The sequence below is a fragment of the Pipistrellus hanaki genome (genome assembly GCF_964339955.1).
Source record: "Pipistrellus hanaki genome assembly, chromosome: 1".
In the NCBI taxonomy this organism is placed as follows: Eukaryota; Metazoa; Chordata; class Mammalia; order Chiroptera; family Vespertilionidae; genus Pipistrellus; species Pipistrellus hanaki.
In genome coordinates this window covers 99,439,095-99,462,189 of record NC_140503.1, presented here as the reverse complement: position 1 = coordinate 99,462,189, position 23,095 = coordinate 99,439,095, and the positions used below count along the sequence as shown (strand labels likewise).

The 23,095-nt window shown below is 44.4% G+C and overlaps 1 protein-coding gene across 11 annotated transcripts in view; it reads left to right on the top strand.

Moving 5' to 3' along the window:
• The window catches only part of CD276 (CD276 molecule), an 89,856-nt gene that overhangs the window by 49,080 nt on the left and 17,681 nt on the right, over positions 1 to 23,095 (top strand). For 5 of the 11 annotated variants that reach the window (XM_084906223.1, XM_084906222.1, XM_084906221.1 and 2 more), the window contains exons 2-6: positions 6,831 to 6,951; positions 18,284 to 18,622; positions 18,791 to 19,087; positions 20,272 to 20,337; positions 22,465 to 22,599. In XM_084906223.1, the coding sequence (XP_084762349.1) occupies positions 6,885 to 6,951; positions 18,284 to 18,622; positions 18,791 to 19,087; positions 20,272 to 20,337; positions 22,465 to 22,599 (904 nt within the window). In that variant the 5' untranslated portion in view covers positions 6,831 to 6,884. Of the gene's footprint in view, positions 1 to 6,830; positions 6,952 to 18,283; positions 18,623 to 18,790; positions 19,088 to 19,988; positions 20,245 to 20,271; positions 20,338 to 22,464; positions 22,600 to 23,095 lie in introns of those variants that run through there. The other 6 variants (XM_084906226.1, XM_084906225.1, XM_084906224.1 and 3 more) reach the window with 3 other exon arrangements.

Genomic DNA, 23,095 nt, shown 5'->3' with positions numbered 1-23,095 from the left:
GGGAGAATTATATCTACCTGGGTCACTGTTTCGATCATATTTAATCGCCATTGTTACTTCTGTGGGAGCAATGCCTTTTGTTGCTGCTTCAGATTGGGCTTCCTTTTCTACCTCATGTAGCATCTTGTACAATTTTGTTAATTTATTTGTTTCATGCATGAGGTTATTGATGTTGATCATGAGTCTTTCTGAGCAGCCCTGGTTTTCTGGCATTGCTAATCTTTTACTTATTGCTTAGGCTGTATAGAGTTGAGCAAACTTCCAAGAAACACCATCTGAAGGATGTAAAGTTCCAATACTGTGATAAACTTGTCCACATATTCTAAAACAATATAGCCCATATCCTGATGGCAATGCAATATTTGCACCCATGGAAGCAAAAGCAAAAGAACTATTTATTAAATGAATATTTTCCATGAAATTTTTACTGTTAGAATCTTCATTTGTCATTAATCTTTTTAAATATGCTGGGTATTCTGGAAAATGTACATCATTTGGACAAACTTTACCTTTGCTACAACATCGAGTAAATTTTCCATCAAATGGTTTTTCATAAGAGAAATTTAGTGATAGGCAAAATTGATATCTAACAGTCATTCCATCATATCTATGTTTGAGAATTGCATCCTTATGTACTCCATTTTTTCTGAGAAGGCAGTTCCTACCAGTATTGGTAGTACTTATGGATCACTGTTCTTTAGACATATCCTGTCATCACTGCTGCCTTCTTTCAACTTCAGAGTCAAGTTGGTCTTTAGACATTTTCTGTTGATGATGCTGGCTTTTTTCAGCTTCAGAGCTACATTGTGCCAATAGTTGCTCTTCAGATACATTCTGTCACCAAAACTGCCTTTTTTCAGCTTCAGAGGCAAGTTGGTCTTGAGACATTTTGGCGGCTTCTTTCTGCTGTAGAGCTACATTGTGTCAATAGTTGCTCTTTAGACACATTCCCACCTCCCTGCTGTCAGGATCTGTGATGCAGGTGAATGAGAGTCCTGGCCATCAGGCCACTGAGAGCTGGCTGACCAACGGCTGATTCTGTGGGGGATGGGACTCCCTCTTCCCTGCTGTCAGAGTTTGGGCCAGTACCCACGAAGACACAGCATCAAGTCCACCTGCACTGGGAGACCCAGAGTCAAGTCCCCGCACTTGCGTGTGCCTCAAAATCCCATGAGATCCAGGCCTGCCTGCACCCATGCAGACGGACACAGCATCAAGCCACATGGAGCCACAGAACCCCCTTTGGAGCTGCCCCTGCAGTGCATGGGGCTGAGGGAACCCTGGTGGAAGCCATGCAGAGTAGTACCTGGGACCCCACCCCTGGTGGGGCTGAGGGAACTTCTGCGACAGGCATGCTCCCTGGTGTGGCCACAGGAACCCTGGCGGCAGGTGTGTGGAGAGGGCACCAGACCTCCGGCCCCCCAAAGGGGGCAGCCGGGCCCTGCTCCCACCGTGTGTGCTGCCATCTTGTGACTGTGTTATGGTATGAGGGTTAATTTGCATATTTCCTCTTTATTATATAGGATTTTAAAAAATATATATATTTTATTGATTTTTTACAGAGAGAAAGAGAGAGGGATAGAGAGTTAGAAACATCAATGAGAGAGAATCATCGATCAGCTGCCTCTTGCATACACCCCACTGAGGATGTGCCCGCAACCAAGGTACATGCCCTTGACTGGAATCAAACCTGGGACCCTTCAGTCCGCAAGCCAATGCTCTATCTTAGAGGTGTCGAACTCAATCAGAGAAGGGGACAAAATCTAAAATCCAGCCTAAATCGCGGGCCGAATGGTTTACTGAACAGTCATAAACTGACAATGTCATAAACTGACAGCAGAGTGCAGTGATGACAGCGCGGTGCGGGCCACATTGCAAGGCCTGGCGGGCTGGATTTGGCCCGCGGGCCTTGTGTTTGACACATGTGCTCTATCTACTGAGCCAAACTGGTTTCGGCAGGATTTTTTTTTCTTCTGAGTAGACTAACAATATGAAATCTTGCATATAAGAAGAGATCTCAAAAACCCTATAGTAAATAAATGAGTACTCTCAAAAGGCTTATAAGATTCTATTAGCCTTAGAGTCTTATCTCACACTAACCCAGCACAGCAAATGGGTTCTGAATGGCACAAAGGCCAAACAGCAGAGACAAAGGATTCCCTATGTTCATAAAATGGCAAAAAGGAAACTAAATCCCCTCAAGATAAGAAAGCAAACAATGAACATCAGTAACCAAGTTACATTACAGATAGATAGACAAGAACTCTCACTAGCTAAGAGTTTCTGGCTGTTGTTGAGAGGGTAGGGCAGGAAGGGTCCCCAAGATTAGGAACTCTTGGCAGCTGCTGGAAGTTCCTGCAAACATTGCCACAAGCAGTTGGGCCTCCCAAAGCAGGACATGCCCCATCTTTAATCAAATTAAACCAAACAACAAAGAGACACAAAACATCAACAGAGACATTCGCATTTACAATATTTACAGGCATGCATAACTCACGGATAAAAACTTCATATTATGCTCCTGGTCTGTCGAGCCACAGACACCACAGAATGCCCTGAATAAAAACAAATAAATAAACAAAAAACACCAAAGCTGAGTAATGTCTCTTATCCCAGGGTGGATCTGGGCTAAGGGCTCAGAGACCAGGCCAAGGACTGCTAGAATTCTCTTGCCACCTGGAGCTGATCAGGATAACCCAGTATTCGTCTGAATCAAACTTGGGCAAAAAGAAACGGTCTATGAATTGGGTCTTTAGGCCATATAAAACAATAGTATTTGATCATCTTTTGTTTCTTTTGTCCCTGGTTTGGGGACTATCCTCCAGAACATCAGCATTCTCCCCAGTGAATATCTGGGGCAATGTGTAAGGGAGCCTCCATGATTCTGCTTTCCTTGGTTTTCCTAGGTCTAGAATTCTTGTTTCCCATCCTCAGCAAGTCCCTGTGACTATTCTATGCACTCAACCTTCCTTACTGGAGGTTTCTTTTCTTTTTTTCAAAAATATTTTCATTGACCTCAGAGAGGAAGGGAGAGGGAGAGAGAGATATAGAAATATCAATGTTAAGAGAGAATCATTGATTGGCTGCCTCCTGCACACCCCACACTAGACACTAGGGATAGAGTCTGAAATCTGGGCATATGCCCTTACTGGGAATCGAACTGTGACCTCCTGGTTCATAGGCTGATGCTCAACCACTTAGTCACTCCAGCTGGGCCTTACTGGAGGTTTCTTGCACTGTACTCCCCTCTCCCCCCCTTTACTGGAGGTTTCTTGCACACCCAAGAGCTAGACTCACCCCCAAATTATGAGAAACCCTCAACTGTCCAAATTCAAATAACAGATTCGAAGACATAAAGTATGGTGAAAATGGGACATGTAATGCACTATTGCAAGAGCAAGTGTCCGGTTGAACAGGCACATACAGAGTGGCAATCACAGGCAATTTTTTCCTGATGTGTGAGAGTCCCTCCTCCTGTTCCTCATTGGCTGGAGTACTATGGGATCAACAGTTTTCCCCATACATCGGCTTTGCCTTATTGTCTCCTATTGGATTATTTTTAAAAATGGGTTGAGGCCTTTTCTAGTTCCCACCTACCTTTTTTTAATTATGGCAGGTGTATCTACCTGGAAAAGGTGCTACTGGTTATGTACTCAGTTCTTTGTTTTAATACCCTCCTCACTCCTCCTCCCTACATCCTGTTTTCCCTGGGAAAATTCAGTAACCGACCTGCCACATGCTGTTAGTTTTCTCTAAAAGTTGACTATGTTGGAGATGGATTACAGAGGCCTTTTTCTTACAGTCCAAGGGGTTGAATGAGGACTAACATGGGTTATCTGAGAGACAGATTTTGGCTCAGTATAAGGTAGAGCTGTCCACCAAGGGGAGTTGCTCAAATGCCAGCACACTAACTTAGGAGGTATTGGGCATCTATTAGTGGAGGGGAAAAGAGGTTGTGAGGCGGTCAGAGAGAAGTTCCCTGTTTTGATCCTGACCATTAACTCCCACAGTTTCTCCAGAATTGAGGAACCTTTTCTCACTCTGTGATCTCCCTCATTGATCCCAACTTTGGCTTTGTGACCACCAATGCATGGATGGCTCCCGTGTCCCTCTCTGTTCTGAGCTCCAGCTCCCCATGTTCAGGAGTTCATCAGACATTCTGGCATGGGTGATCTATAGCTCAAGCCCAGTAGGAACTGTTCTTCCCCCTATACATGTTTCCTTTCCAGGTGTTCCCATCTTATGTGTGCCACATGCCCATTTGTTCAATTGTTCAAGCCTTCAGTACACATTACTCTTTTAGCCCTTCCCTCCTATACAAACAAGCCCATTATGTCTACCTTTGAAATTCAAATTTGGGCCAGGCACCAATGAGATAGTGTCCAGTTCTTATTTTGAAATACCTGTTTTCTATGTGGTTTCTTTTGCTGCTCTGAGCAGTGGCAATTTTCATGGGGTAAGCAGAGTGGAGAGAGAAGAAAGGAAAGTAACAGAGGGATGGTTCCCTGATTAGTCATTTCAGGTGCTGTAAGAAAGACCTAAAACAACAGTGACTTATGCTAGAATAGATGCTTATTTCTCACCCTTGTGACAGTCCGGATAGTCCAGGGCTGAAACTATAGCCCCACAGGAGCCTTATATCTTGCTGCTCTGCAATCCCCAGGGTGCTGCCTTTGGCAGCATGGCCCCACATCTGTGTTCCAGCCAGTGGGAAAGGGGAAACGAAAAGAGAGGTTATATGTCTTCTTTTTAAGGGCATGGCCCAGAAGTTGTACATATCAGTGGCTCTTATATCCTATTAGGTAGAAAATGGTCAAATGACCACAGCTAGCTGCAAGGCAGGCTGGGATCTGTAGTCTTTAGCTGAGCGGCCATGTGCATAACTGAAAATTCTACAGAAGAAAAGATTAGGTGTAAGAGGAAAACTTGTCATTTCTGTGATAGTGATTTTGTACATTTCAATGAAACCTGCACGGCAGCTAATTGGCTAACTTTAATTAGTACATGAAGGCTAAACATACTAATGAAGTTCTAATAGCATCCAGCAAAGCTCTTCATTTATGGATGGGAACATTGAGCTCAGAGAGGGAAGTCACCTGTGAAGACTGCCCAGAAAAGTGTCAGAATTAGGACTAAAACCTCAAATTTTCTACTTCTTCAAAGGGTTCAGCTGAGAGGCAGACAGGGTAGAAGACTGTAGGCAAGAGCAGTAGGGAGAGAGTGAAGGAAGGACCCAGGAAAAACAGACAGGCCTTAGTTTGTCCGGGGGTGAATGTGAGGAAGGGGGACTTACAATCTTGGAGTTTCTTAATCCTTAGTCCTGGTGCTTCCTTAGAAGGGCAGGCTGACATGGCAGGCCACTCACTGGCTTTTCCTGAGGGCCATGGTGGCCCTTGTAGCCAAGGGTGCCTTTGAATGTGGGATGGGGGAGAGACTGCTGATGCTGCAGTGGCTTTGGGCCTCCAGGTTTGGAACGGAAGCCTCTGGAAGGAAGTGGTTGCTCAGGACTTCCCCACTGTGGACAGCTGGGAAGGGGGCTGGCTGAGGGACTCCCTCAGCCCAGCTTCTGGGTGTGTGTGGGTTGGGGGGATTCTTGGTTGGGATTAGAAGGGTTGAAGCCAGTTACCTGTGACTGGAGTTGATGCTAATGTAGAGATTTGCTCCGTGGAAGGGCAGAAAGTTGTGGCTGGGAACCCAAATACTTCTCAACTGTTCTATCAAATTATATCATATTAATATGTCACTTCACTTATCTGGGCTTTAATTTTTCCTTTTACAAAATGGATCAAGCTGGTCAGCCTGTTTCCCATGGTTGATATGAGAACATAAAATTGTTTATAGGCTTGGCAATCATAGTGGATAGCATAGATCAACACTGGCTACGTGGCTTGGCAGGAGCAATCAGGCAGCAGTTGTGGTACACCGAGACAAGGTTTGAGCAGCCTGCCAGGTCAGACACCTTGGGCACAGCCAAGACTGGGAGCAGGGCTGAACCTAGGGAGGTCTGGGGTCCCTGCCAAGGCCACAGACCTGCCTCTCACTCAGTCCTGCCTGCAGTCTTGGGGATCAGCCCCAAGAGGTCAGCCTCTTCCATTTCTGATTGTCTTGGTCACTCAATCAATATCTATGAAACTAGCAAATGTTCCCTCTCTCTGGGCCCCACACTCATACACCCAGCTGCTTCCCAAAACTTGCTCCTGGAAGTTTCTGCACAAACCATGCCCTGCACGGAACCAGTTTCTGTCTGAGTACTCCACAGGTTACTGGGCACAAAACTGTGGGCCCCTCACTGCTCCCTTTCTCTGTCTTCACACCCTCCAGTCCTGTATCTTTCACCCAGTTCTACTTCTGTCCTGCAGATGCCTGCAGAATAATCTTTATGAAGCAAAGTAGGACCATATCCTTTCCTCAATTCTAGAATCTTTGGTTGCTCCCAGCTGCCTTTAAAGTAAAGGCCATACCTCTTAGTTTCTGTCTTAAGTCTGGCTCCAACTTCAGCTCCTCTCCCCACACTGATCTGAGCACATCCTTGCCCTGAGCAGGCTGACCTTGACTCTATTTGCCTCTACTTGCCTCTTCTTCCTTATACTTGCATCTTAGTTCTGAAAGGGTGGGTCATAGCCACTTCTCCTGGTTTACCCTCCCCAGTGACTCAATTCCTGCCAGCATCTCTCGAAAATTCCCTCAGCAGAGAGCCTTGTGGGTGTGTGGGAGGAAGGACCTCTCAGCTGGCAGTTGCAATTTTGCCCCACGCTGGTCCAGGGGAGATGGGGTGAATATGCCTGGAGAGAACCTTTTGAGACAGAGGCTTCCATTCCTCTTTCTCACAGGTAGGGGAAGCCTTCTGCCACCGAGAGCCCAGCCGTCAGTTGTCTCCGAGGAAGATGGGCAGCCCTGGCACAGGTGTGCACGTGGCCACTACCCTAGGAGTGCTATGGTTCTTCTTCACAGGTGAGGGGTGCGGTTTTAGGGTTGGAGGTGGGGGAGGGACTCCCACCATGGGTTTTGTGGCACATCTCTGTCTAACAGGGAAGGGGAGGGGTTATTGAACCTCTTCCCAATCTCCCCTGTCCCCTGTCCATGCTCATTCCCACCTCCAGGATCCAATAGGCAACTTATTTTACACTAGGGGCCCAGTGCTCAAGATTCGTGGTGCGGTCCCTCCACCTGACCTTCACCCTCTCCATCTGGGAGCCCTCAGGGGAGCCCTCTCTAATCCGGGAGTTTCTGTCTGTCTTTGCAATCATATGAGCAAATTGTCTGAGACCCCAACCCAGATTGGTTTGGTGCTCACAATAATAGAGACCTTTTTTTTTCTTCTTTTTTTTTCTTTGCTACACTGGTGGAGATTTCCTTGAAGTTGCAGGACATCTTCCCTTTAATTTTTCCTTGACACTCTGATTTTACTTATCTCTCACCTCTGCTTTCCCTCCATCTCCCACCTGCAACAGTAACTTTGCTCTAGTGACTAGGACCATGGTCGGCAAACTGCAGCTCGCAAGCCACAGGCGGCTCTTTGGCCCCTTGAGTGTGGCTCTTCCACAAAATACCACGACCTGGGTGAGTCTATTTTGAAGAAGTGGCATTAGAAGAAGTTTAAGTTTTAAAAATTTGGCTCTCAAAAAGAAATTTCAATATGCTGTTTTTGAGCACTAATAAGTCAAATGTCACCTCCTCAGCAAGGCTTTCCTGACTACCTTATATAAAACAGCATATTGTACTATTGATATTTGGCTTTGTTGACTAATGAGTTTGCCAACCACTGGTCTAGGAGATCCTGCAACATGTCTGCTACCAGAACTACGATTCCCAGCATTCCTGGTGCTTCCCATGCTCTGGGTTTCCCCTTCTGTTTCCAGGGGCTGCCACCAGAACTAGGACTCCCAGAATTTCTGGTGCTCCCCACGCTCCTGGTTTCTGCTTCAAGTCCAGGGGCTGCACAAACCAAAAGGACTGTGAACTACAGCCACCCCCTCCCCCCCAGGTCAGACTGACGGGACCGGACACTCCAGTGGCATCATGGGACCCCAGCCACTCAGTGCTGGTGTGCACACTTGCGTTGGCCACAGGTTCAAAGCGGACAGGGTTCTGGGGACGCCTGCAGTGTCGCCCTGGCTATGCAGAGGGTACGTGGGCATCCCATCCCGCCCCTGGCTGCTCAGCACCTGTGCACTTGCACACTGCCCACAGGCCCACCATCTTTGTCAGGTTACTTTGCATATTTACTCCCGATTGGCTGTGGGCATCGCAGAGGTATGATCAATTTACATATTTGTCTGTTATTAGTGTGGATTTCTTAGCCTCCATTTCCCCTTCAATAAAATGGCATTGTGCTCAAACCGGTTTGGCTCAGTGGATAGAGCGCTGGTCTGCAGACTGAAAGGTCCCAGGTTCGATTCTGGTCAAGGACGTGTACATTGGTTGCAGGCACATCCCCTGTGGAAGGTGTGCAGGAGGCAGCTGGTCGATGATTCTCTCTCATCGATGTTTTTAGCTTCTATCTCTCTCTGTGAAAAATCAATAAAATATATATTTTTAAAAATGGCATTGTGAGCACTAATAAGTCAAATGTCACCTCCTCAGCAAGGCTTTCCTGACTACCTTATATAAAACAGCATATCCCTCCCCATCCTGACCTTACTTCATGCTTCTGACATTTATCTCTACTTGACATATTGTATGTTTACTTCCTTATTGCTTTCTCTGCACTATGAAGAGGATTGGTGCCAGCCACATAATATCGATAGGTGCTCATTCACTATATTAAATAAATTATTCAAATCTTCTCACATTGTTGTTTGGCACAGAGTTGGTATTCAGTGGTGGCAACTACTTTCATAACAATATTCTCACCTTGTATTTCAAATCCCAATCAGCACCTCTCTTCTGAGGAGGGACCGCCTTCTCCCTCCATAGATGAAGACAAAGCTTAGTGTCTGCCGCCATCTAGTGGTCGAAAAGCGACAACTCTAGCCACTGCTGCTCTTCTCTAGAGAAAGGACTTTGGGTGATTCCTCAGGTTTCGTTCCCCAAATGCTCTATATAAGAAGGGCACTCTGGTCCAGTTGGTCTCTAGTAGCAAAGCTGGCCTGGAACGCCTGGGATTGCAGGGAGAGAGCTCAGTGCACTGCACAGATTATGATACCCCCTTCTTTCCATAAAATGTTCTTCCCCCCATTACCATATTATTTTATTTATTTATTTATTTATTTATTTATTTATTTTTAAATTGAATTTATTGGGGGTGACATTGGTTAATAAAATTATACAGGTTTCAGGTATACAATTCTACAGTACATTATCTGTATATTGTATTGTGTGTTCACCAAATCAAGTCTCTTTCTATCACTATTTATTCCCCCTTTTCTGTCTTCTATCTCTCCTCAGTCCCCTTCCCTCTGGCAATCACCATACTGTTGTCTGTTTCTATGAGCCTTTCTCTGTTTTCTTTTCTTAATCCATTTACTCTTCTCACCCAGCCCTCAACTCCCTCCCCTCTGATAGCTGTCAGTTTGTTCTCTGTATTCATGAGCCTGTCTCCACTTTTTTAGTTTATTTTGTTCATGAGATTCCATATATAGTGAAATTATATGGTACTTATCTTTCTCTGATTGGCTTTTTTTGCTTAGCATAATACTTCCAGGTTCATCCATGCTATCAAAAAAAGCAAGGTTTCCTCCTTTGTTCAGCGAGTAGCACTCCATTGTGTAAATGTACCACTGTGTTTTATCTACTCTTCTACTGATGGGCACTTGGGCTGCTTCCAAATCTTGGCGATTGTAAATAATGCTGCATAAGAGTGCATATATTCTTTTGAATTAGTGTTTTGGGTTTCTTTGGATATATTTCCAGAAGTGGAATCACTGGATCCATTTTTAATTTTTTGAGGTAACTACATACTGCTTTCCACAGTAGCTGCATCAATCTATATTCCCTTTTCTCCACATGAAAGGTGCAGAGAAGATGTCTTATTGTGGTTTTAATTTGCACTTCTCTGAGGATTAATATTGTTGGGCATGCCTTCATATATGCATTTGGCCATCTGTATGTTTTCTTTGGACAAGTGTCTATTCAGACCTTTTGCCAATTTCTTAATTGGATTTTTAATTTTTGGTATTGAGTTTTATAAGGTCCTTCTAAATTTTGGATATTAAGCCCTTATTGGATGTATGGCCAAAATGTTCTCCCATTCGGGGGGTTGTCTTTTTATTTTGTTGTTAGTTTCCATTGCTGGGAAAAAACTTTTTAGTTTGATGTAGTCCCATTTGTTTAGTTTTTTTTTTTTTGTTTCCCTTGCCCAAAGAGATATATCAGAAAATATATTGATACAAGAAATGACTGAGATTTTACTGCTTATGTTTTCTACTAGGATATTTATGGTTTGGAGCCTAACATTTAAGTCTTTAACCCATTTAGAGTTTATTCTTGTGTATAGTGTCTGAAAGTAGTCTAGTTTCATTTTTTGCACACATCTGTCCAATATTCCGAACACCATTTATTGAATTGACTATCTTTACCCTGCTGTATGATTTTGCCTCCTTTGTAAAATATTAATTGACTGTAAAGGCATGGGTTTACTTCTGGGCTTTCTATTCTGTTCCATTGATCAATATGCCAGTACTATATTGTTTTGATTACCCTGGTCTTGTATAGTTTGATATCAGGTAGAAAGATTCCTCTAACTTTATTCTTTTTTCTCAAGATTGCTGTGGCAATTTGGGATCTTTTGTGGTTCCATATAAATTTTTGGAAAATTTGTTCAAGTTTTGTGAAATATGCCATTGTATCTTGATAGGAATTGCATTGAATCTGTAGATTGCTTTGGGTAGTATGGACTTTTTAATGATGTTAATTATTCCTATCCATGAACACGGTATATGTTTCAACTTATTTGTATTTTCTTCAATTTTGTTCTTCAGTTTGTTATAATTTTTTGAGTATAGGTCTTTTACATCCTTGGTTAAATTTATTCCTAGGTTTTTTATTCTTTTTGGGGCAATTTTGAATGAAATTGTTTTCTTAGCTTCTCTTTCTGATAGTTCATTATTGATGTACAAAAATGCAACTGATTTCTGGATATTTATTTTGTATCCAGCTACTTTGCAGAATTTATTTTTCAGTTCTAGTAGTTTTTGTGTGTGGAATCTTTAAGGTTCTTTATATACAGTAATGTGTAATCTGCAAATAATGACAGTTCTACTTCTTCCTTTTCAATTTGAATATCTTTTATTTCTTCTTGTCTGATCACTGTAGCTAGGACTTCCAGCACTATGTTGAATAAGAATGGTGAAAGGAGACATCTCTGTCTTCTTCCCAATCTTAGGGGAATATTTGTAGTCTTTCCCATTGAATATGATGTTGGCTGTAGGTTTTTCATATATGGCCTTTATTATGTTGCTCTATGGTCCCTCTATTCTTGCTTTGCTGAGATTTGTATGTTGTTGTTTCTTTTGCTTTTTTTTGTGTGTGAGTGTGTGTGTGTTGTTTTTTTTTAACCATAAATGGGTGCTGGATTTTATCAAATGCTTTTTCTGCCTCTATTGATATGCTGGTATAGTTTTTATCTTTCATTTTGTTTATGTAAGGCATTACATTTGTTAATTTGTGAATATTGTACCAGCCTTACATCCTCAGAATAAATCTCACTTGATCATTTTGTATGATCTTTTAAATGTATTGCTGGATCTGATTTGCTAATATTTTGTTAAGGATTTTTAGCATCTGTGTTCATCAGAGATATTGTCCTATAATTTTTTTTCTTTATCTGGTTTTGAAATTCAGATAATACTGGTCTCATAGAATGAGCTTCAGAGTTTTCCCTCTTCTTGAATATTTTGGAATAGTTTGAAAAGGATAGGTGTTTGGCAGAAGTTTGGCAGATGTCATCTGTGAAATCAACCAGTCCAGGACTTTTGATTGTTGGGAGTTTTTTTAATTACTACTTCAGTTTCACTAGTTGTAATCTGTCTATCCAGATTCTCTCTGATTCAGTTTTGGAAGATTGTATGCTTCTAGGTATTTATCCATTCATTCCAATTTGGTTGGCATATAGTTGTTTGTAATATTTTCTTGCAAAAATGTTATTTTTGTGAATTCAAGAAACCTTTCTGAATACTGTATTTAGTAAATTATGTGTTAAGATTGATTTTCACATGTTTTTTAGTGTGCCTGTTTTGCTGATACCAAAAGCACACACTTATCAAACTATGACCCAGGAATGGCAGTGTCAGGATAGGGGCACACCTTCCCCAAAAAGTCTATTGGGGATCCTTTCCTAATTTTGCAGGGCTCCAAAAGAAGAGTTGGAATGGAGACAGAAGTGATAAGGTGGGGCAGCTACAGGGGACATCAATAGGATGGAGGGCAGGTGTGGAGCAGGGGTTTTGTCTCTGGCTGCTTTTGGGGATGGAGTTGACCCTGGCTGATGAGATCCAAGCTCCTGTGTTCCCCTCACTAGACTGCATCAGCAAACCCTGTTCATCCTCCCTCCTAAATAAACCTTGAATCTGTCTCCTTTTTTCATAGCCACTGCCAATCTCTGAAACTAAACCATCATCACTTCTTACAGGGACCACTGAAGAGCCAGAGGGAATTTGAAGCATTGTTACCCAGATTATACATGATTAAAACTCTCCAAATGACTTCCAAATGACTATATATATTTTATTGATTTTTTTACAGAGAAGAAGAGAGAGGGATAGAGAGTTAGAAACATCGATGAGAGAGAATCATCGATCAGCTGCCTCTTGCACACCCCCTACTGGGGATGTGCCCGCAACTAAGGTACATGCCCTTGACAGGAATTGAACCCGGGACCTTTCAGTCTGCAGGCCGATGCTCTATCCACTGAGCCAAACCGGCTTTGGCTTTATCTTTTTTTTATTTTATTTTTCAATTACAGTTGATATACAATATCATATTAGTTTCAGTGTGTACAAAATGGTGATTAGACATTTATATAACTTATGAGGTGATCACCCCCATAAATCTAGTATACATCTAACACCATAAAGTTATTACAATATTATTGGCTGTATTCCCTTTTCTGTATTTTACATCCCCATGACTATTTTGTGATTACCAATTTATACTTCTTTATCCCTTCCTCTTTCACACCCAGCCTCCCAAAACCCTTACCATCTGCAACCATCAAAATGTCTGTATCTATGAGTCTGTGTTTTGCATGTTCATTGATTTTGTTTTTTAGATTTTACATATAATTGAAATCATGTGGTATTTGTCTTCCTCTGAATTATTTCACTTAGAATAATACTTTTTAGGTCCATCCATGTTGTCACAAATGTTAAGATTTCATTCAATTTTATGGCTGGGTCATAGTCCATTGTATGTATGTACCACTTCTTTACCCATTCATCTATTGATGAACATGTAGGTTGCTTCCATATCTTAACTATCCTATATACGTAATAAAAAGCTAACATGCAATTAGACTGAACAGTGAAACAACTGAACCAAATAACCAGCGCTATGATGTGCGCTGACTACCAGGGGGCGTTGGCAGCAGGTGGCAGAGAGCAGAACATGGTGGGCGGCGGGATGGTGGAGCAGGTAAACTGGGACGCTAGACCAAAGCGGGGCGCCAGTCGCTGTCATCAGGGTGAGCCTCTGCTGGTTACTAAAAATTCTTTGCTCCTGCTTGCTGTGGTCCTGCCCAAAGCTCGCACCTGCTGCTGGCACTGGCCCTGCTTGCACCTGCTGCCAGTACTGAAGCTGCCTCTTGTACCCGCCGTCAGCAACAGCACCGCTCACACTCACTGCTGGTGTTGGAATCGCCACTCACACCCACTGTTGGTGCCGGCCCCACTTGTACCTGCAGCCCGCGCCTGGCACCAATCCTGCTCTCTGGGCACTGTCAGCAGATGCAAGCGGTAGCTGCTGGTCCTGATGGCCCCATGAAGGCTTCTCCATCTTCTCCTGCTCCTGAGGTGTGATTGAGGCAGCAGCCACCACTTGCACCTACTGCTGGTGCCAGCCCCAATAGCTCTGCGCCCTCAGCACATGGGGTCGGCAGTGGGAGTGGGGCTACTAGCAGACGGGACCGGGGCCACAGCAGGAGGAGTCAGGCAGGGAGTGTGCAGGATGGGCCAAGACCCGCCCCAAAGCCCACTGCAGCCTGGAGGCCCATAGTCCCTTTCAAGGTGTACAAATTCGTTGGCCCCCTAGTTGTTAATAATGGTGCGATGAACATAGGGGTACATATGTCTTTTTGAATTAGTGTTTTTGATCTCTTCAGATAAATACCCAAAAGTGGAATTGCTGGGTCCTTCTTTGTCTTTTGTTATAGCCTTTGTTTTAAAAGTCTATTTTATCTGGTATAAGTATTGCTACCCCAGCTTTTTAATTTAAATTCTATTTTCATGAAATACCTTTTTCATCTTTTTACTTTCAGTGTGTGTGTGTCTTTTGATCTGAAGTAAATTTCTTGTAAGCAGCATATATAAAGATCTTTTTTTTTCTTTTTCTTTTTTTTTTTTTTTAATGTGTTAATCATCACCTGAGGATATTTTTTCCATTGAATTTTAGAGAGGGGAGGGCTGAGGGAGGGAAGAGGAGAGAGAGAAACATCGATGTGAGAGAGAAATGTGCCCTAACTGGGAATGGAGATCAAAGCTGCAAACATTTGGGACATGGGCCAATGTTCTAACTACTGAGCACACCAGCCAGGGCAAGGGTCTTGTTTTCTTATCTATTCAGCCACCCTATGTCTTTTCATTTAAGCATTTACTGTAATATGTTTTATATTTAAAGTAATTGTTGACAGATATGTAGTTATTGCCATATTATTATTCACACTTTTTGTTATTAATCTTTACCTAAGGATATTTTTTTCATTGATTTTTTTAGAGAGAGTAGAATGGAGGAGGAGAAACACCAATGTGAGAGAGACACATCAATTGGTTGCCTCCTGCACTCATCCTGATGGGGACTTGTTGTGGGGTCGAACCCTGGGTTCAAAATAAGACCACCGGAGGCTGATGATTAATTTAAAAAAGCAGGCAAAGAATTTATTGAAATATCTGGCAGGGTAGCCACAAGAGCACCACACGCAGGCGTACTCCAAACGACTGCGAGGCTTTAAGGGCAGGTAGTTATTTTTAAAGGTTCTGAGAAGGAAAAACCCCATTCTGCAACAAACTGTTGTTTGGAATTTTCTGCTGTTCTTCCTAGATAAAATGTTGCTTTCTAGTTTGCTTTAGCCCTTTTGAAGAATGATGAAAATAAACTTAGCTGTCTGGCCTTGCAGGCCAGTGACCAGATATGCCCACAATCTCAATACCATGCCAGGTGCACTTTTTTTAATTGGATAGAACAGCATTGTTTTTCAAGGCCAGAATCGAGATAACCACTAAGTGCACATAAGGCTGGCTCTTTAATAAAAAATAAAAAAAATAAAAAAAAGGAAGTTCTGCCTGTAACCTTGCTTAGAATTTGAATTCATCCTAATTCAGACTGAGGATGGAGTCTGCAACCAAGGTACATGCCCTTGACTGGAATTGAACCTGTGACCTTCAGTCAGGTTGATGCTCTAATCACTGAGAAAAACCAGCTAGGGCTTATCATTCATACTTTGATCTTCTTTTCTTATTTTCCTTCATGAAATCCCTTTAATATTTCATGTAATATTTGTTTGGTAGTGATGAACTTGGTTAGCTTTTCTCGTCTGGAAAGCTCTTTATCCTTTGATTCTAAATGATAGCTTTGCTGAGTAGAGTAATCTTGGTTCTAGGAACTTGTTTTTCACCAGTTTGAATATTTTGTGCCAATTCCTTCGGGCCTGCAAAATTTCTATTGAGAAATCAGCTGTCAGTCTTACAGAAGCTCCATTGTAGATAACTCTCTGCTTTTTTTCCTTGCTGCTCTTAAGATTCTCTCTTTGTCTTTAACCTTTGGGATTTTAATTATGATGGGCCTTGGTGTGGGCCTCTTTGGGTTTATCTTATTTGGGACTCTTTGTGCTTCCTAGTCTTGTCTATTTCCTTCTCCAGTTAGGGATTTTTTTCTGTCATTGTTTCTTCAAATAACTTATTTCCTTGCTTCCTCTCTTTTCCTCTGGGACCTCTATGCTATGGATGTTGATACATTTGATGTTGTCCCAGAAGTCCCTTAAAACTATCCTAATTTTTTAATTCTTTTTTCTTTTTGCTATTTTTATTGGGTGTTTTCTGCTAATTTATCTTCCAAATTGCTGATTGATCCTCTGCTTCTTCTATTCCACTGTTAATTCCCTTTAATATAGTCTTCATTTCAGTTAATGAATTCTTTCATTTCTAACTGCTTTATGTTTTCTATCTTCATTTTTATGTCTCTTATTTCTTTGTTGAAATCATTACTGAGACCACTGAGCATCCTTATAACCAGTGTTTTGAATTCTGCATCTGGTAGATTGCTTGTCTCCATTGTGTTTAGTTATTTTTCTAGAGTTTTGGTATGTTATTTTATTTGGGACTGTTTTTTTGTATCCTTATTTTGGCTGGCTCCTTGTGTTGGTTTCTATTTATTAGGTAGAGCTGCTCTGCCTTCTGGTTTTGGTAGAGTGGTCTATGTAGTAGGTATCCTGTGGGGCCCAGTGGCACATTCTCTGTGGTCAGCCTAGCCAGGTGCTCCAGGTATATCCCTGGTGTATGCCCTTCTCTGTAGTTGAGCCCTGATTGCTATTGGCATGTCAGTGGAGGAATTGACACTTAGGCTGACTGGCTGAGGACTGGCTATGAGTACAGTAGAACTGTTATTCAGTGATTGACTGTACAGAACAAGTTACTTTAGTGGGGCTCCAATGTGTCAGGCTCTTTTTCATTCCCTTTAAATCTCAGCTTAATAGCTCTAAGAATGTGTCTCACTACCATATTTAAAAGTATGGGCACTTTTTTTCCTTCTATACAAGCTAATCATGTTTATTTAAGACAAGAAAAAAGCACTTGTGATCCTTTCTCATCCAGAGAAAACCACTATTAACACTACAATGCATACTTTTTTAGACTCCCCTTTCCAATTTATAAAAATAATACTAGATGCCTGGTGCACGGAATCTGTACAGAAAAGAGGGATGGTCCCTCAGCCCAGCCTGCACCCTCTCGCAATCTGGGACCACTGGCTCCTAATGCTCACCTGCCTGTCTGCGTGATTGCCCCTAACCACTCTGCCTGCCTGCCTGATCGCCCTTAACCACTCACCTGCCTGCCTGATTGACCCTAACCACTCTGCCTGGTTGCCTCTAACCACTCTGCCTGCCTGCCTGATTGCCCCTAACTGCCTTTGCCTTGGCCCCCGCTGCTGTGGCTTCACCAAGAAGGATGTCTGGAAGGTCATTTGGCTGTCCAGTCTAAATAGTATATTACACTTTTATTATTATAAATATATTCATGGGAACATGAAAACAGCACAGATAGCTGTACCTGCCGGGTGTTTGAAAAGCTACCACTGTACTTTCTAATTCATTGGCATGTTTTCTTCCAAGTCTAGACCTAATCACATGCTAATAAGGATTTGTGTGCTAGTGTGTTCATCTCTTCCATTAAAATGTCAGCTCTGTATAGATGTGACTTTGTTCCTATTCTCTTGCATTCCTAACTATTTGGCAAATAGTAAGTAGGTGCTTACTGTATTTGTATTGATTGAATGAGAATTATAGCCAGTAAATTTACTTTAGGTCTCAGGCCTCAAAGTTCAGGTAAGATGAGGCTTGGGGTTCACCCTGAAGGAGAAGGGGATTAGAGTGGCCCAGAGTGTCTCCACCCATCCTGATTACCTTGCCCCACTGACTGTGCCCCCAGGCACTGCCTTGGAGATACAGGCCCTAACTAATCATGTTTACTTAAAAAAGATAAAAGCAGGGTCGGTAGTAGTAAAGGGTGAGGGTGATGGTAACAGACCTTCTCTGCTCTCTAGATCTCCTGACTCAGAGCCCTGGAGATTTCTGGAAGGATGGAGAAGCATTCAGATCTCACTCAGCAGGGATAAAGGAAAGGAGAGGGAAATGAGTCTTAGCTGGGAGGAGGGGTTTGCTAGGGCCAGGGGCAGCCCAAGTCTGACCCCCAGAATGGACCTTGTCAGACCAAGGCCAACCTGCTGTGATTTCTGTCAGATGAGGGAGACTCTATGTCTGGGAGTCTGAGGCTCGATCTGCTTTTGGGTGTGGGGAGAAAATGGGAAAGTGGAACGGGGCTTGGGGTTGATTGGGAAGGAGGTGTGGGAGGCTGGAGGGTGCTAACATAGTGCGTTGCTACCCCTCCTCACTACCCTGCTCCTCCAACCTTGCTGTCAGGTGCAGTAGAGGTCCAGGTCCCTGAAGACCCTGTGGTGGCCCTGCTGGGCACTGATGCTACTCTGCGCTGCTCCTTCTCACCGGAGCCCAGTTTCAGCCTGGAGCAGCTCAACCTCATCTGGCAGCTGACAGACACCAAACAGCTGGTGCACAGCTTCACGCAGGGCCAGGATCAGGGCAGCGCCTATGCCAACCGCACTGCACTCTTCCCTGACCTACTGGCTCAGGGCAACGCATCCCTGAGGCTTCAGCGTGTTCGTGTGGCTGATGAGGGCAGCTTTACCTGCTTCGTGAGCATCCAAGACTTTGGCAGTGCTGCAGTCAGCCTGCAGGTGGCAGGTGAGCACCAGAAGGGGGCGCCCTCCCCCTGAATCACCCTTCTCACTTCCCTAACTCCTTATCCACTGCCCCGTGCTGACCCCTGTTACAGCCCCAGGCACCCTGTTCCTCCACTGTGTCCCCTCTGTCCTTGCCTTATCTTGACCTTTACCCTTTGCCTCCCTCCAGCCCCCTACTCAAAGCCCAGCATGACCCTGGAGCCCAACAAGGACCTGCAGCCTGGGGATATAGTGACCATCACATGCTCCAGCTACCAGGGCTACCCTGAGGCCGAGGTGTTCTGGCAGGATGGGCAGGGTGTGCCTTTGGCGGGCAATGTGACCACATCGCAGATGGCCAATGAACAGGGTTTGTTTGACGTGCACAGTGTTCTGAGAGTGGTGCTGGGTGCTAATGGCACCTACAGCTGCCTGGTGCGCAACCTTGTGCTGCAGCAGGACACTCACGGCTCCGTCACCATCACAGGTAGGGGACTGATGAACAGGTGGGGAGGATGGAGGAGCCACCCTCTCTTTTCTAGATGCTGGGCTGGAATTTAGATAGGTTTGAATGTTCAGAAGACTCGAAAAACCATTTTCATACATTTTAGGTGTCTCAAATCCTCTCCCAATAAGTCCTTAAGGGACTTGCCTAATGAACTGGTAAGAGGCATTTGTAATGTTTGCTATCCTAGCAGCACCTTAGGTGGCACTTATAGCTTCTTATATAGGGAACCAAGTACCTGCCTGGAATATGAAGTGTGAGTGGGGGTTCTGGGGCAGCCCCAAGGCATGGTCGTGGTGAGGGAGTGTTTTCTATGGGAACTTCTGGCTGATGGGAAGGCTTTGCTGCGTCCTTGGGTGCCATTTGATTCTGAGACCCTGAGAGACAGCAGGGCTTCTACATGTGGTCAGCCCCCAGCAACCCATCAATGTCAGCTCTCCTATAATTGCACTCGCAACCCAGGCAGCAGTAGAATGGCTGGGGCTCTCTCTGCTGCTCCATACTAGGTTGATGCCACAATCTCTGGTTTGAGGGAGGGAGGTGTCCTAGTACAGATACCCTTTCTCTTCCTTGAATGCCCATCTTAGTGGGCATCCCTTGTGCCTGGAGATGTGAAGCAGGCTTAGGCCAAGGGAAGCAGTCTCCATCTGTGTTTGGATCTCAGTCTAGTTCCTTTAGTTCCTCATTGACATGCAGCCAACTGACCTTTCCAGGGGCCTCCCGATGAATCTGGGCCAGGACAGCAGGTTCTGTCCTGTTTTTCTTCGTATGACTTCCACTCAACCCCCTCTCCCCCAGCCTACCCATGTCCTGATCTGCACCTGGTCCCCAGTTTCTACACAAGCCTCAGAATTCACTGACTTATTCCTCTCTCTTCTCACAGGTGAACCTGGACCTTCCAAGGCCTTCACTTGTCTTCTAGGCATTCAGGCTCACTCCTCCTTCTCTTTCAGTTGTTGCCTTCTGTAAAGTCTGTGTTCCCTCTGCCCACCCCTGCAAGATGAACCCCACCCTATTCCTGGAGACCCCCTGGCTAGTGATCTTTGTGGGGAAGTCCCTGTCCCAGATTTTGGATGTTCTGAGGATATCTCCTTGGCCTTTTAAAGAACAGCTTTTTTTTTTTTTTTCTTTTTCTTTTTCTTTTTTTTTTCCTGGTGTGTTTGCAGGAGAAAATAAGAACTATCAGATAGTGAGGTTGACTGGAGTGGTTCAAGAGAAGTCTCCAGGGACTGGTGAGAGTTGAGAGTCCTTGACAGATCGGTGGGCTTCCTGGCAATTTGTACACTGGGCTGAAATGGACATTTGCCATGCCATGCAAAAAGGGCTTGTCAGTCAAATGTAATTGCAAGGAGGTTTACCCCACCAAAGACAAAGATCTTTATTTAAAACTTTAGTAACTAACATTTAAAGTGCTTTAATTTTACAGATGAGGAAACTGAAGCCCTGCCAGGCCATGGACCAGCCCAGTGGCTCTGGGTCTTCTGGGGGTCAGGCACCTCTTTGAAAATTGGATAAATGATAAATGCAATAGCTTGTATATTTAAATTTTGAGGGTGTGTGGCCCCTCTAAATTCATGCCTGGGGGGGGGGGGTTGTTGACCTTGGCTCCAGCACCCTCCAGTGAGCAGATGAACCAGGTCCAGAATTCAACTCTTAGCCTTTCAGTTTAATTTTCTCTCCTCCCCACCACCCAGCCTCCTGTTTTTGTTAGAGCAGGTCTGGCCTACTTTGAAGTCCTTGGCCTATATTTCACTTCAAGCAGCTTTGTGCCTTGTAAAACATTCTGGGATTGATACTTCCAGCCATCCAGCCTAGTTTCTCCTACACCTGCTGGAGGTTAGTGAAGCTAAGTGGGCTTTATGGAGCAGGCACTGTACAGGAGCCAGAAGACAAAGGTCTTAACTTTTCTGGTTGAATGAGGGCAAGTCTAACCTGTGTTCTAGGCACCAGCCCACGATGAACAACGAAAGAGTCTTCCTTCCCCTGGGTATTTCTTTGGCTCAGCTCTGTCATCGCTTTAGGAGCCCCACCCTGGGCTCCCCAGAGGTTTTATGGACTGGCCCTCCTGACTCCTCATATAACTGCTGTCCTCTCCTGCTTATCAGGTGATGGGTCCCTCTGCTTCCTGTGTCCAGATAGCAGCTTTGCCAGCCATGCCAGCTGAAGGTAGCATCTGCCTCAAATGCCCATATCTATGCCAGGGCCTCCACTGCTAAAGGTCTGAGGACAATACTCAGCAAAGCTGGTGCATTCTACAGGAGCCATTGGGCCCCAGGCTGCTAATGCCTGGGGTGCTTGTGTTTTCCAGAGAGCATAGTAAAGCAGCACTGTCTTTGGTTAGATTTGTTGTCCCCAAGCCTTCTACCCTGGAGCCAGCAGGAATCTTGGGACTGGGCTGGAGGATGGCATGCTCAGAGCAACTGCTGGCCCTGACCCAGATGTGGGCACTTCATTTCCTCCATCTGTTGTGAGAGAGTTCACAGAAGGGCCCTCAGCTTTTCACAGAAAGACACCCATGGCAAGCTCCTCATTCTAGTGCCCTCAGTGCCCATCCTCATTGACATGTAGGATCTGAAGACACTTTCCGTAAAAAGCTGGGTAATAAATATTTTAGGCTTTATGGACCATACACCATCTTTTACTATTGCTGTTTTCCTACTTCCTTCTGTTCTTCCCTTGCCATTTCTTGGCAACCCTTTACAAAAATTATCTCACGGGCTATACAAACACAGGTTACAGGCCAGATTTAACTGACAGGCCTTAGTTTGCTGACTCCTGATTTGTAGGGTGGGGAATGTCACCAGGTGGGGCTGGGGTAGTCAGGGAAGGCCTCCTAAAGAGGTGGACTTAAGGTAGGTGGAGAGCTTAGGAGCATTTTTTTAGGTCAGGGAAACTGACAGTAATGTATGGTGGCTGGAAGGAGCCAGTTGTCTCTGCAGAGAAGGGCCAGGACACCGGTTTGGCTCCCGCAGAGGTTCCTATAGTGGAATTAGATACAAAGGAGGGGGAGGGGGAGTTAAATGGCAGCTAGATTATTGAGGTCCTCGAATCTTGTAAAAAAAAAAAATAAATAAATAAATAAAAAATTGAAGGATTATTCTCAGATCTGCAGGGAGCCATAGAAAGTGCTTGAGCATCATCAACTTGAAGACTCTTCAACCTTACCAGGTTGAAGCATGTTCTTACCAGCCATGGTCTGTCAGGGTTTGGAGGGTGTATGGATGAGCAAGGAAAGGGTATGTGCATAGTGTTGTGGCCCAGAGAGGGTGGGAGCCCCCCATTCACCTTGGAGCCAGAGGGTACTGTCTTCATGGCCATGGGGGCCAGAGATGATGATTTCTCCCCACTGTCCCTCTCAGGACAGCCCATGACATTCCCCCCTGAGGCCCTGTGGGTGACCGTGGGACTCTCTGTCTGTCTTGTTGCACTGCTGGTGGCCCTGGCCTTCGTGTGCTGGAGAAAGATCAAACAGAGCTGTGAAGAGGAGAATGCAGGTGAGAGGGATGTGTGGATGTGCGAGCACATATCTTTGGGCATGTTGGTGTGTCTGTGACATCAAATATTACTTTCCCCTGACAGAATGAATGTGGGTGTGCCGGTGGGGCTAGATTGTGTGTGTATGACCTTGGGGTTGAATATGTCTTGTGTGTATGAACAAATTGAGTCTACCTATGAGTGTGCAAGTATGGCAGGTTAAATATGTATATGAGTGTGACTGGAAGCGAGTAGTGAGGAGGTGAATATGTATATGAGTGTGACTGAAGTGTGAGGAGGTGATGAATGTGTCTGTGAGAATACTAGTTAGTCCCATGAGTGTATCTGTGAGTAAGAGCCCAGGTTTAGAAATTTAATGTAAGTGTAAATGTTTCATGGATTTGGGGTCATTATGTGAAGGTGTGTCTGCCTCAGAGGGGCCAGAGCCTGGATCCTCTGACATTTGCTGGGGTAGAATCGGTCTGAGCTGATTTTGGTGACTGGCAGGTGGTGAGT